The sequence below is a fragment of the Drosophila yakuba genome, chromosome 2R (genome assembly GCF_016746365.2).
Source record: "Drosophila yakuba strain Tai18E2 chromosome 2R, Prin_Dyak_Tai18E2_2.1, whole genome shotgun sequence".
NCBI classification, from domain to species: Eukaryota; Metazoa; Arthropoda; class Insecta; order Diptera; family Drosophilidae; genus Drosophila; species Drosophila yakuba.
The window spans coordinates 9,268,706-9,284,124 of NC_052528.2; the positions used below are offsets into that span (position 1 = coordinate 9,268,706).

At 41.2% G+C, this 15,419-nt stretch overlaps 1 protein-coding gene across 6 annotated transcripts in view; it reads left to right on the forward strand.

Moving 5' to 3' along the window:
• Positions 1-767: 767 nt before the first annotated feature.
• LOC6529817 (protein spire) overlaps positions 768-15,419 on the forward strand; it is a 37,146-nt gene continuing 22,494 nt past the window's right edge. For 2 of the 6 annotated variants that reach the window (XM_015196954.2, XM_015196955.2), the window contains exons 1-2: positions 773-1,976; positions 11,376-11,443. In XM_015196954.2, coding sequence (XP_015052440.1) covers positions 1,382-1,976; positions 11,376-11,443 — 663 coding nt within the window. In that variant the 5' untranslated portion in view covers positions 773-1,381. Of the gene's footprint in view, positions 1,977-11,375; positions 11,444-15,419 lie in introns of all 6 variants that reach the window. The other 4 variants (XM_039372996.1, XM_039373000.1, XM_039372998.1 and 1 more) reach the window with 4 other exon arrangements.

Genomic DNA, 15,419 nt, shown 5'->3' on the forward strand with positions numbered 1-15,419 from the left:
CTTAAATTAGCTGTGCTAACTTTAATATCTAACCATATCCGCTTGCACGAAGTACCACTTTGGCCTCAGCTCAATTTGCAGTCCAAAACTAAAGCAAATACATACAATAAATTATTGCAACCAGATCAAAAGCAAAAGTTTCTTACCGTCAATGGAAAACACAATGAAAACCGGAATCAAAATAAAAAGCCAGAGGAAGTCAGCACCTGTTACTTTGTTTTTTTTTTGGTGTTAGGGGTCACAAAATTTGTTGAAAGAATTTCTTATTCGAGGACTGCAGTTCTGCACACTCTGTAACTCTTATTTACTACTACTTACTAGTTACCTGGTCTCGTAGGCCATTTATTTTGAACTTTTACCAATTTATGACCTAATTGATATACATATATATATCAATATCTGCCCCCCAATTGGACACCAGTGATTCGAAAAATTTAAAGGTTTTATTAACATATAAATTAAATATTTATCATAAATATTTATTTCCTTGTCATCCCTTTGAGAGATTAAAAAAAGGGGGTTTGCACGGTCATAATACAATTACAGTTACAACAAAAAAAAATTCTTTTATATTTTTACATTTCGGATGGTGTAAGTCATTATACAAGGTTTAATTTAAATGTTTATTTTTGTGATCTTGTTACTCCATTCCATACCGTTCCGGCAACACTTTAGTCGGCAACATTATAGTCAGCAACATTTCAGTCGGCAACATTTTGGAATGTTGCATCATCTTGTTGCTATTGCTATGAATGGAAGTGAGCAAAACAGAAGTAAAACTTAACTCGCGGCGAGCGGACGTGTTTGAGAAAGCAAAGCGAAAAAGTGCGATTTCTGAAGAAAACCCGAGTTTAAAAATAATTGAGAAATGCAAATGAAACAGAAGAAAATAAAAGTAATGAAAAGTTCGTGATTTCCAGCTCCTGTGTTGTAAAATTCCCAGAAGAGTCTAACGGCGATTTGCGAATGCCGACTCAAAAAGTGCGAAAATAAAAACGTGACGCCAGTTTTCAATATTATCAAGCGAAAATCATGTGTTTTTTGTTATACCCCTGTGCTTTGTGTTTAATGTAGCTGACGACAAACAAAAACAAAATAATAAAATTGTGCGCGGCGAAATCTCATCCCTTGTGTTGTGTTATTATTGTATTAAAGTTTCCTTTGCCGTTTTCCACACAAAACAACACAAAAAAGATAAAAGTGAGGAAAATAAGAAAAATAAGAAAAACGCGAGCGCGCCCAGCAAAACTAACGAAAAACAAACCGCGAAATTTGCAGGTTAGCCCACCCAAAAGAGGCGCAAAAATCAATTATATGTTGGCCACTGCCGGATTTGCAGTGGAATCGGGTTGAAAGCCAACGATAGCCACTCACACACACAATGACGGAGCACCAGACGGATGACCAGGCGGACACGCCGTCCACCAAGGTCAAGGCCGTGCCCACGCCCACACCCACGCCGAGTGGAAAGTTCAAGGACACCAAGGAAGAGACCTTCCTGTCCACCTCACCGGACAGCGCCAACGGCGATGCCCAGCACAAGCTACCAGCGGACCAGCTGGCCATGTCCTCCAGTGTGCATCCCGAGCAGCCGGGCCAAGCCCGCCCACTCATCCAGCAGGCCTTCCATTGCTGCTCCTCGCCGGAACAGTGCGTCACGCTGCACGACATCCTGGACTCCTTTAAGGCCCCGCTGTCCGAGGACCAGGCCTGGGCCCTGATCCACCAGTTCGCCGGGCTCTACCACCAGGTGGCCGTCCAGGCGCACTCTTGCGCCGCTGACTACGAGGCCGCGCTGCCCACCGGATTCGAGCTGCACTTCCACCGCGACGGCAGCGTCCACTTCTCCGGCCCGGATCAGCTGCCCCCCCAGGAGCAGCTGCAGCAGGAGAAGATTCCCGCGCAGCACGGTGGGACTGGGGATCAGCCGGACCGCAGCGCCAGCAGCAGCGGCGACAGGAGCGTCATCAACAGAGGTAAGTAGCGCGACCTACTGGAAAATCAATATACATTCATATTTCATACGGCTACAGTTAGCGGAACTAAGTGTTCTTTTAGCTTTTCCCATTTTAGAAATTAATTTTATCAAAAATGTAATAAGTAACAAACTCCTTTTCTTTGAATTAGTTGGTCTAATGAAACATATTTTATATTTTATACATATTATATTTTAGTAACACTGTAAATTGAAAATGTTATTCAATTTATAGCTAAAAATGGTACATCTATTTCTTAGCGTAGTATACAAAAAGTAATCTTTAGCATCTCTATGAAAGTGGAAAAGTTTAATACAACATTGATCAACCAACAATTTGCATTGATAACCCAATGAACCTGGCAACCCCAAGCGACATTTTAATGTCGTTTTTCTAAAGCTATAGCTACTTGTTTTAATAGCAAATAATTTACATGGCCAGCAAATGTACTTTGACTATCTTTGGCTACGCTTGTTTGTTCTTTTGACTTTATGACTTTAAATACATACATATGTATATAGATCATGTATTTCTTTTGGCCCTCAGAGTTCAGTTGGGTGTTGACTACAGATGCCGAACTGTAACAGTGATGAAAACTGGGGCTGTGATTAGCTGGGCCGGAAAACCGGTTGAGCCGATGCCACTCCGAGTGCCAAGGGGTCTTTGTCTTTTCGGCAAACGCTTTCATTTTCAGTTAATAAGCCCCAGTTAACTTCTTTCTCTCGGCCTTTTATTTTCGGACATTTGCCGTGATGTGGGTTTCCGTGTGCCATCCATCTCACTATTGGCATCGCCGGCCATCACCAGCGGAATCCCATCGCTTTCCAAACAAACAACCCACACTATCCGCCATCCGATGATGACCTCTGCATTTAAGTTATGCAGCCAGCTTTGATTGAGGTTTTCCCCACTTCTGCCTTCTGTCTGATTGCGTGCTGGCTTGGGAAAGTGTAAACGGCGACTCCCATGAAGAAGGTCCCATCTACCATCTCCCATCCCAGTACCCCATCAGCAGCAGTGTTTTTCACTTTCTTTTGTAGCTCGAAGCACAAATATCACTGGAAGAAATGCAGGTCATGATCGAATGAACATAAAATTGAGTACCTTTTCCTACACACATACAATCCAATCGAAATCTACCAAAGTAGATTTTTTCCAGTGCACCGATCACAACCTCTTCTTTCTCCCCCCGAATTCTCTGTATTTGATGAGGGATGCTTTTTCGCCTCCCAATCTCTGAATCTACAGAACGTGTCTGAGTGTGTCTCGCAGCTAATTGTTTAATCATTCGTCTGCGAGGACTGTCTTAATACAGGTCGGTGATCTATCGGCTTTTAGATAAGCCACGTTAATTGGAAAATGCGTTTATACGTGGGTAGTGATGAGAATCTTGGTGTTCGCTCTCCTAGGTGGCCCTTAATGTGAGTCACACAACTTTTGGTCTGCGGCATTAACTGCATTCCATTGCATCTTTCCTCGTATGTGGCTCTCTATTTGGGCAGGCCAACTCTGCTTATAGCCGGCTTTTGAATCAGCGAGGCCAATTAGTTAGCTCTTACAAGCAATTAGCCAGGTACATGGGTAATCTTAAGGGCATGTACATACAAGTTACAGTATTAATTGAACTGTGTATCTCGGAGGTTAGGAAACTGTAGAAAAACGGATGATAATGCTATAGGAATGTGTCAGGAGTAATGTTCTTAAATTCCTAATGGGGAATTTAACATTTAAAATCATATAATAAATAAAATAATCGCCTATTTCTTATCTAAGTTCACCTTGTAACACCTTAATTGACGCTAATTCATCCGCTAAAATTCAAGCTATTAGGTGAGATATTGAAAGGTCTTGGTTCGGGAACCTCGAGAACCGCCATCGGGGGCAATTAGTCTGCTCAAACAAGTTATTACAGATGGTAGACGGACGGATGGATGCCATCAGTTTCAGCACCTTCTAATGGCTTTCGGTCGGCTGCTTCTGTGTTATCCGAAACAAATACATCAAATCGGAGGAACGTTTTTCGCAGGTTACATTGCTTCGGTGGAGGCTTTGAACTTGCCGCAACGATTTCGATTTCCGTTGGCTAAAAATCGCGCTCCATCGCCTCCTGACAACCGCATCCACGGGCGCAGCGAATCATTGATTGTGTCGAATTCGGCTCCAGACCCTCGGAGACCATCGGAACCCTCGGGAGCACCCGCGACTATGGAAACCGGGGCGTGGGAGACGGAGCTTTTGATTGGAAAACGTCGGCGGCGCCGTCGGGTCGCCGCGCCCTCTGGCGCCTCGATTAGGCGCGCAGCAATTTCCACAGTGTTTTCCACATTTTCACGGGCGCACCGATAAAATTGGCGCTTGAATCTGTCAACACACAAGCTCGCCATTACGTTTTTTAGCAGGTTCGCAGAAAGTCTGGAAACGACTTGCGCTAGCAGGTGTTTGCTTATTGAGAATTTTCCACTGGAAAATTCGCCCACGTATTTTGTGGAGCCTTCTTCTCAAGGTCATGGGTCATGCGCAGTTCGGGAAAATCGGAAAACCGGAAAACAGGAAAATGAAAAGGAAACATTTGTTGCGGTAGGTTCTCTCTTTCCCAGACAGCTGTTGATTATGTTTGCCTCTGAGTTTCGTTTAATTCATCTCACTTAATTTGGTTCTTCCGTTTTCAAACACATTTCACCCGAAGTAATCAAAGAGATCTGAAAGAAAGCTAAAAAAATCCCTTTTGGGCCTCGAATCATCCGCTTGGGTGATGATATGTTATTTTCACGTCTATGACTTTCTTGTTTTCACCGACAATACAAACAACTGGCCGCTCAACTGGTTTAATGTTTAAATAATTACACTAAAAATTACCCAAACAACGGGCACCGAAACTAAAAAAAAAAACCAACAAAATAACAAAACTAAAGCTCAGCAGCCAATTGGTGCACTTTTTGTTGACCGTTGTGTGGAGGAAAATGAAAAAAAGACTCTTGGAAGTATCTTTAAATGGTCGATGGGGAAATTGTGGCTAATCTTGGCTTATCTCTTTGTCTAGCAGAGCTTTGGGTGGAGTATAAATGAAGAGTTACCAAATGATAATTGCAATGGGCCGCCTATTTATTAGGCACTTCGATGGGCTTCATTAGCCATTAGAGTGGGGCATTTTCAGATGGAGAAGTTTCGAAATGGGTTCAATTTAAGATAAGGTCAACGGTTTCTTCTCTCAATTATGTGATTAGTGGCAGGTCATTTATAATTCCATAGTTTCCAGAAAAGCTAAGATATTGATTTTGGGAAAATATTTTAGCCAACCGTCATGAGTGATTTCACAACCACCAAACATTTCGATTTTGCAACCTCGTAACCCACTCAAAGTATCTTGGAATTTATGTTTTTTCGGATTAGGTAGGTCTGAAATGCATTTATTATAAACCGGCAGTAATAGTTTATGCTTTTCTGGGGACCACACCACGTGCTTTTAGGTTTCTGTGTTGGCTTATAATTTTTTGACACATCATAGACCCAAATTTAATTGCCAGCTATTGTTGACGCTCCAGTTTCGGGGCACAATTAATATAATAATTTTTTCATAATGACAAAAAATGACATAAGCGCGACGACGAACCTGAACCAAATTTCAGAGACCCAAATGCGTTGGACTATTTTGTATTTTTGGGCCTCTCCTAAACTTGTCCACCTGTGCAGTTTGCATTCGAGTTTCGAAATCCGCTGACCATTGGCTGCATTTTGAAATGGAAATACTTTGTGTCGCCTTCGGACACAGACAGAGACTCAATGGAAGACCTCCGCGACCGAGACCGAGACTTGGGTTTTGAAAGTGCGTCCCAGACCCAATAAATCAGACGATAATCCAAATTGTTTCTCGCTTTTCCCTCCGTTGTTTGGATGACACTTGTGGGGTCCATTGAGCGGTCACATTTGGGGCTTAACCGATCCGATTGACCCTGAATCGCTTGTTTACGCTCCAAATTATAAATACATTTTGATGCAATTAAACGCAATCGAAAGCGGCAAAGTCGTTGAGTAAATGCGCCTTGATAGAGCTATTTTTCGTATTCCTATCTTATCGTTTTTGTAAGTAAATAAAACACCTATATGTCGCCGCTTAATGTACGTGCTTAAGTACATACATATATATTCCAAATGTGTGTCGAGTTGCAGCCACATAAACAGCTTTAACTCGGAGGTAGACAAGAAAACTTGCTAAAAGGTTTGTTAACCCGTGTTTCCAACGAATGTGAACTATAGAAATCTACTCCATGGGAACCTGCCTCCGGATATGCGAAAGAACAAGACAACTGGAAAGAAAGTGTTGCCGTTTGATAAGCTATAATGTCTATTGTATATATCCGATAAGGTTCTATTTATGGGAATCTATTTAAACTACGCTCAGTCTACAAAGGTATTTAACAGTTTTGTAGTGATACTATGGTAGTCTTAGATATAATTGCAACATTTGTGATAAGCATGACTTCTATTTATGGAATTATGAGACTTCGAAAAGAAATGTTTTAGTCGCCATACTACAATAGTATTTCGAAGATTAGATTATTTGATTAGGCCTAGAGTCATAGATTATAATAGATTCAAACGACCTTGTTGGGATTGGTCAAGTTAAACAAAAGACAGGTGCTATAATTTTGTGAAATTCTAAACAAACTTTTGTGATCTACGTTCCTCTAGAAAATAAAGCAGAAGGGCTTGCTTCCCTAACCTCCGTGTCCGTTGAAGAGCTTAAAAGGTTTTTATCAGAAATTAATATACCACTTGATGGTAACTAAACGAAAATAATTTGGGTAAATCCAATTCAGTGTATTCGAAGTCCCACATGCATTTCATTTTTTGCACCGTCTATCGCAATCGCCTAACAGTTTAATTTATATATTCGTGAGATACATTCATCTTCAGCCGCCGATCCCATTTCGCTTGACACATTTACTGGGGGGCGTGGGCGCCTCCGGTTGGGGTAATTCACCTTGATGGCGATTTTCCATGGGCCACGATGACTGCGCAGGCGCACTAAACTGTAATAGAGACTCTCGCTTTCTACGCGGCTCGGTACCGCGCCTTGATGACTGTGAAATTAGACGGCGGACTACAGATTGGCTCAAAGACCGAAGACTGAAGACTAAAGACTGAAGGCTGTGGAGCGGGTGGTGCCATATCGCTGTTATCATAACCGACTAACCGACCGACTGATTGACTGACTCCGGCTCAGTGAAAAACTCGAATCTCTTTCACTTTGCATATCGCCGGCGCTGAAATTACAATATAAATTTATGTACACGGCATACGTATGGAAGAAACAATCTTTAATCAGCATTTACGCTTTCATCTTTCACATTTCTCAAAGAGTGGAAACAACACCAGCAACACTGCCATAAACAAAATCGTTGTTGCGCCGCAGCAGCAACCTGTTGACGAGTCTGAATATCTTTTTTTTTTTTTTTTTTGAGATACAGATACGCGGATAGCCGGCTATCTTCAGTGGGTATTTGGCCTGACTTTGGCTTCAGCTGCAAACTATTTTTATTTGGTGGCAAATTTACATAGTCTGCATATCTTATGAATTTGTTCGTCTATTTGTCGACGTTAATTTGGTATCGGGGGCTATAAATATTCACAATTTTGCTCTTTCTCTCGAGATCACAAAAGATGAAAGCAAGAGTGACATTTAAAGCGGTCCAGGCCCGAAATTGGGAATCTTTTGTCCCCGCCCTTTGTAGGGAATTATATTCCAGACCTTATGCAATATTCAAAATACACACACGATAATTAAAGAATGGGAATTATGGACATTGTGGTTTTTGGGGCTAAGTTCGGAATGCCATTCACTTGATTCGGAATATCTCTGGCAGGAATGGTTACTTCACAAAAGTTACAATCGGATTGTGTTAGTCTTTTGTGGGCAATGTGCGTTTGTATTGTGAATTTCCTTATGATGTAAAAAAGCAGCAATCAATGAACGTCCAACAAATAGACTGGAAAATTGGTTGGCAATACGGTTTTTGAGTTAATGATCTTTTGGGGTAATCTTTAAGCTTATGTTATGGCTTAAGTTATGGGAAAATCGGAAAAAAGTGTATGCTTTACTAAAAATATAGAAATAATTTTGAAGTAACAATTGTAACATTGAATCACATTTATAAAATAGACCAAAACATATTAGATTAAAAAAAAAGACCAATTCGATTCTGCTTAATATGACCAAGTTTAGTTACGCTTGATTATTGAGTAATCACTCCGAAAACCAACGCCCGTAATTACGTTAATTGGCAACTATCTATCATTTCCTGATCCATTATTCGTCCGCGCTTATTAATTCATTTATAATTTGAATGCATAGACGCGGCAGGCACTTAGGTGTAACCAAAACAAAGTCGAAATGAATCAGAGGCGAGGAGGAAACTCATCAACCGCTCATTGCCCGCATTTGATTGATAAATATTTTAAATATGCCTATGGTTGATGTAAATATCCATCGCCACGTGAAACACATGCCAAAAGTATTCAGCGTCTTTAATGGGTTAGAAACGAGAAACGAGGTTCAAAAGGCAGTGGCAAAATATGGTCTTTAAAATGCCGACGATTTGTACGTTTCTAACGCCTCAACAAATATCGCTGCGTCGAATTAATTTTGCTCACAAATCTGCATAGATTTCGTTGTTTTTGCACAGATTATTTATCAATTTCTATAAGATATACATATGTAAACCAAAAAAAACCCCAGTCAGCGTGCGCTTGCCGTTGACTTGCACATGACTTTGCTGACATTAGAAAGTAAATTGCCATGAGGCCACTTGGTCAACCACCAGAGCCATGCACTCCACCATCACCTCTACCACAAATTACTACAGCAACATTTATAAAACTTTATTATATAGTTTCCATTGAACCTGATGAAATGCAAGTGGGATGATGACATTGCCCAGGCTCTGGCTGCCAAACAATTGGAAGCCGGGCTGGCAAAGTGCTTGGCATTATTATTATTAATTGGATTCGACGGGAAGAAAGTCCATTGTCTGACCCTGAGACTGGTCGCCATGTACTTTGTTGTTTTTCGCAATTTTCCAATCGGAAATGCAATTTTTCCCATTCAATTTCGAATGTCCACGCTTTAGAGCGGTTCCCCGGCAATCTAATCTTATCGAAATGGGTTCGTTAATTTCTTTTTTTCCAGCGAGCAAAGTGCACACCACCATGTGTACAGGAAAGTAGAATCCAACTTTCTTTGGCAACCAATGTCGGATCGCCAATTATCTGACTTGGAATTGACGCATTGACCGACCGGTGATTCATTCCAAGATAAGGCACTGTGATCTTAAACATTCGGCCAACTATAAGGCCTCTATTTAGGAAAATCAGAGGTTTAAGACTAATATTAACTATTAGATTTGGAAATGTAATCAACAGAAGAAGCAATTACCCTTTCCTTATAGCCATTTACTTCTTACTCACCATTTACTTCTTAACTGATTTGTAATATTTACCTAAACAAGGTAATAACTAGATAACCCAAACTATGAAAAACATATAAGAAATAATAAAAAATGGACTGGCTAATTGATTATCTCAACATATGGCAAATAAACTTCAACTTTTAAGTACTCACGGATGTTTCTGAATTGCTGGATTCGCTGAGAACTTTCAAATTACAACGCTCGCTAAATAATTCAATAACGCTCAATCAAAAGCAAGCACATGTTGCCAGCGAAAAAGCGTTACGACTGTCTCATAAATCAAGCATTAATAAAGACCAAATTTGAGCAAATTTCGACAGTATTCGCAGATGGCATCGCATTCTTTTCATTTGAAATTCTTTGCTTAATGTCAATTAATTATTTGTTGGAACCGACTGCCTGCCTCGAAGCTTTATATTTGTTATTTAATTATTAAGTCGCGGCATGTCGTGTCCGCGTTGGAATTTTGGGATGAATTTGCCTAGAAGCCCAACTCCTAACCGTCGTCGACCGAAAAGTTACCTCTTTTTGACTCATTTCCTGCGAAAATGATGGACAACCCAGCTGGAGTACGAAACACATCATAATGATATCATGCTGGGCACTCGAGCTCATCTCTTATTTTCGTGATCAGCCTTTTTTGTACTATTTTAGTCGGTTTTCGGTTTATTTCCGAAAACTGTGTTCTGGTTGTTTGACCCGCTAACTTCGTTAACCTGTAGTTAGGTCGAGAGTTTAATGCGGAACCAACACAATGGAGGGCCAAAAGAGCTAAGATCAAATGCCCGTAATTCATGGAACTTATGAATCACTTCGGGATTGTATAACTTTTTATTACGGTAGAAGTAAATCAGGTAGGAAACTCTAATTATAAAGTTTAAGACCGGAAAATTATTTGTGTTTTGAGATGGAAACAAAGGTAAATGATATATATGATTTTATTTGATTTTTTAAACATGCATAAAAATGCAAACAGCTCCCTCAAAACGTTCGTGAATTTTCCATAAATTTAACATACTCCACTGGGTGCTAAGATAGCAAAATCAAGTTGATTGCAATAATATCTGCCTATGTGGGTATTTAAAGTTTGGGTGTACCAACCGGTTGGTCAGTCAGTCACGCTTAATAAACTGCAAAGTGGAATTGCTGCGCCATGATATGGGGGTACTGACTGCCCACCCCCTGTTATACCGCTGTCCACCCCTTTCTCCATGGCTTTATTGTCGCAGATTATAATGAAAAGCCGGCCGGTCAGCCAATCAAACCGAAAAAAAAACAACTCGGGCACCTTGGAATGAGCGTCGAGTAGCGGCGCTGCTGAGTCAACTATTTTTTTTAGTTGAAAATTGCATTTAATTGTTTAACAAAATGCCAGGCGCGTTATGTGGCTTATAGAGATATGAGTTATAATACAATTGCTCGGCATGTCCATTGACAGTTTTCTGGACCGCCCCACCCCGCCAAGTCGCCAGTCACCAGTCAGCCAGCAGTCAGCAGTTGCCAGCACCACCTGTCCCAGTCCCGCTCCCAGTACCGCTCCCGATACCGCTCCCTGTACCGCCGGTCTACCCCGGTATCTGTCTGTCTGCACAACAAGTTTATGATTGCTGAACCCGTTTCCAAGCACTGGTATTTGTTATTTCTGTTACAATTTCTGCCCGCTTTTCCCCCTTTTTTATGCACTGGGCTTGGCCATCAAGTGCGGAAGTTGCAGAGCTAAGAAAACAAAAATTGAAACTCGAAATGTTTGCATATTTTTAAAATGCAATTGGAAAGGTGAACAATGTCTGCTGTTGTTTGGCTTTCTGCTTAATTGCAATTGACTCGTTTATGATTTTCCGCTAACTGTAATCGAATTTATTGATTGCACTCGCACTATGTCTTAATTATTTACAATATTTAATCTCCCATTTTACCCCTGTTTACTCAACAGCTTTCGACAACAGCAATCACCACCATCATCATCACCATCACACGCCGCTCGTCGTTTCGCATAGAAAGGTGAGTTTGACATCGATTGATTGGTCCATGACTATTTCCTTGTGTTTTATTCTTGTTCCCGGGGCTTTAATGGATCGTAAAGTCTTTGGATATCGTTCACGTGTCGGCCAGTTGGCGACTATTAAGTGCCCTCAGATTACAGATTAGAACTACGGCCTGTAAACTGAACTCAAATGAGTTCATTTCGCTGTCTTGTTACGGTTCCGGTTTGGACTTAAATTAAGCTCTAATGATTTATGATAAAAGAAATGGGTTCTTGGCCCCGCAGCGCCGATTTCAAATCAAAGGGGCGGAAGAGTTGAAACAAGAACGGATTAATATCCGATCGTAAAACGCGTTAAGTGTCGCTTGCATGGATTAGATTTTAACTGCACTGCACTAATTAACGCTTAGCTCTTAATAATCTGGTTTTAGTAGTGTTCTCACGGAATGGTTGATCCCTCTTTACAAACCAGAGAGAACGCAACGAAAATCAACATTTGAATCGGAATGTAAAGAACGCATTTATATTTCCCGACTACGATGCTATTTACTTCGAAAAAATAATGTACAAAGTTGTACGCACTGCTTAGAAAATGGCATACATAGTTTTCCAATGGCTTGTACGAGAGATTGATGTGCTGAATCAATTGATCGGTTATCTAGGCTCCTCAGTTTCTCTGCTGTACTAGCTCCCCATTCCTCTTTCAATCAGCCCCAAAGAAGTCCCCCACACGAACTCCTATCTCGAAAGGCCCAGAGCTGACATCAAATTGAACAGGCTATAAAACAAAATGAGCTACAACCAGTGAGACAAGCTCCCTAGCATAATGTGTGAAAGTGTTGGCGGCGCATCAGCACCATCAACGATTTTATGGCAATTTTAGCAGATGTTCAACACAGCCGCATATGCGAAAGTATTGCCCAAAAAAAAGTACCACGAAGAATGCACTGTAAGGTTTCAGTTCCCATAGGCCAAAAACTAGAGAGCTACAGAAAACTTAAAAACGAGCCAAAGAGCTGAGGAAATGCGCAGGCGCAACGCTGGAGAATTCACATGGCGATCGTTAGCAACCCTAGAGGCAGGCTTGGATCTCCGCGAGGTAATTAAATCAGTGAGCAACTGCAGCCACAACAGGGCCAACTGCATGTTGGGCCCAAGAAGATCGTAACATGGAAGCGCCAAGTTTCTCCACGCCTGGAAACTTTAATGTATCTTTTAGTTTGCCCCTCGTTGTTTTCTTTTCCCCGACCACAGTCTGCAAACTATATGGATGCCGTTTTCAATTAAGTGTGCTTGCCGTAATGGATGTGTGTGGGAAATATGCATGTTTCACCGCTCCATGGAGGTCGTTCTTTGGGCATACTGGCTATATATTCATTCTATCCAAATCGCACAAGGCAGCTCCATTGTCTCCGGGGTTCATGAGAAATTCCCGAATGCATTCCTATCGTCGCTCTGTAGTTACCTTAACATTCCTATAATTTACGGTCTTAGAAGGCCCTATTTAAATTGGATAGCACACATTTCTTTACAAATATGAATAGACGGAGGGATTTGTTGTATAAATAAGATAAGGTTTCAGTTACACTTATAATTTAAACCAGAATTAAAAAAGTGCAGAAGATAATCCATATAATGCTGCTTTCAATAAATTAAATGGTTGGTTTAAAGTTCATGTTTTCAATACTAAAATACGTAAAAGTATTTTTTTCATTTTAGGTTTTACAATCGATGTCGTTTATAGATATCTTACGTAAAAATTACCCTTAGGATCACAAAATCACAGTCAACGTTGAAAGTATATACCAATTAGCTTGGCCACCCCATCGTGAGCCCCCTAAATTACGATCCACTAAATCAAGAGACCCGTCAGTGGGTGAAACAAGTTGAAATTGGACAATATTATACAACAATTGCAAAAATTACCCAGGGGATGGTTGTTGCTGGTAAGGTTAGCCTGCCCCCTCAAAACGAGAAGAGGCGGAAAAAGTGCGAGTGCAATGCGCAAAAATGTTCATTTGTTTGCTTAAAGCCCCGACAACAATTGAAATTGAGTGGAAAAACAATTGCCGGAGACCGAAGACTTCAGCGTTTAGAGTGACAGCGCGTGCAGTGACATTTTCCGCTCGAAAATGCACTTTAGGCATGTTTGACCTTTGTTTTGGGTACCCAGTCATTTCCATCGCCAAGTTGGGGTTATGCAATTGCCCAAAGGACAGACCGAAGCAATGAGACGCGATGCGGAACTTGTGGCGCCTATCATATGACAAACCAGAAATCATACTCATCGTCATTGCATATTATGCAAAGTACAAAAATCGATGATCACATATATATACCCGCTAAGCGCCTGAGAGATAGAAAAGAGATATGTTTATGGTTGCAGATACAAATTGCAGCTGAAAGGCAGCCCACTAACCGCAGAAGTCTTCATCGCTTTTCGAGACCCGAACTCGTGATCTGCAACTAGCTGCCTGGCTAGTTGCAACGACTAACAAGCTGACTAGCTGACAAAATGGCTGACTGACTAAATGACAGGCGGTCTGCCTTTTGGGGATGCGGACTAGGAAGTCGATTGGCGAATTTCTGCGGTCTGCCCAGCCTACTAAGGTCGTCTAGAAATCAGTAATCCATACCCCACAAAAGTGAGTCAATCGGTGATGCGCTTCGCCACACTCCACTGCTCTCTGGGCAAACAGCCGAAAAAAACCTTCGAAAGTACATGTCCCCACACCATCCAATTTCTTCCATAAGTTTGAATAAGGGCTTGGTCGGCTCCATTTGTTGCGCTTGCATTGCCATAAAGAGCGTATTATAGAGTTCATAGAGTTTGCAGTGCATAGGGGCACTTCTGTAATTGGTTTATGGATTTCCGATATTGTTTGGGTGCGCCACCTACCCGAGGGAATCGAAGTCGGAAATCGGTGGCTTTGGCGGCTTTTCGGGGCCGCCAAATAGGATTACTTCGCTTGACAGGCTGCTTTTATATTTTCTGGCTCTGTAATTGCCGTTTATTGGGTTATACGGGCGAATTGCCAAATAGGGCAAGGCATAATTAAGCTGGGTTATTTTAATGTTACCAGAAGACGATTCCCCGGATTAAACTGCTAATGTTTTGTACAGGTCATATTATGTAACTAGCAGCAATTTGATCTATCTAAAATATTATCTCATACGCGACATGGATTTACTACATTTAATTGACTTCATTATACAACATACTTCGAAACTATATTTCTTAGCTTCACGTGATACAATTAAGTGTATTTTACTATACCACCCAAGGTTGTTGCTATCTGGTGACTAAGCATCCCACAATCTAATTCCATTTGATGGCGCAAGGTTGAGCAATATACTTAATATGTGTCTTAAAAACTTTGCTTTTCAGCCCTGTACCTTGTTTTTCACCTCCAAAGCGTATTCTTCCGCCTAAAATCTAAATTCATTACACCAAACAAACAATTATTTGGTTATGAAACCGTTTTCGGCTGTCAGGGCTAACAGTCTCGTGCAAAGAGTTTTCGTATCTCCAAAATAGATAACCACACGATGTGCAGAAGCCGTGGCCCAAATATCATAGATATCGGGTGACACACCGTAGGCCAGTGTAATTTAATGCGCAGCTGACTTCAATTTCATACGAAATTGGTCGGAAAGTGAGTTAACGCCTGGACATCGATTGGGATAAATATTTTCGCAGTGAAGTCAGTGCCGTGCGATGAGCAATTACCAATGCAAACTGCGGTGCGAGATGAAGGCTTAATGATTACTCCGACCCAATATTAACTCCCAAAAGCGTGCAAATTATTTACTGTAAATATTATGCATAAAATAGGGCTCTCAGGTTTCGCTCCTTTCCGCCTCGAAACTCTTTCTCGTATTGCTTTAAAAAATTAAACGAAATAAGTCATAGCTTTTTCAGAGCGTGAACAGCTGGCCTACCTGTTCCATTTAACTGGCCCGCCCGTACTTTTATGGGTTCAGTTCGTCCCG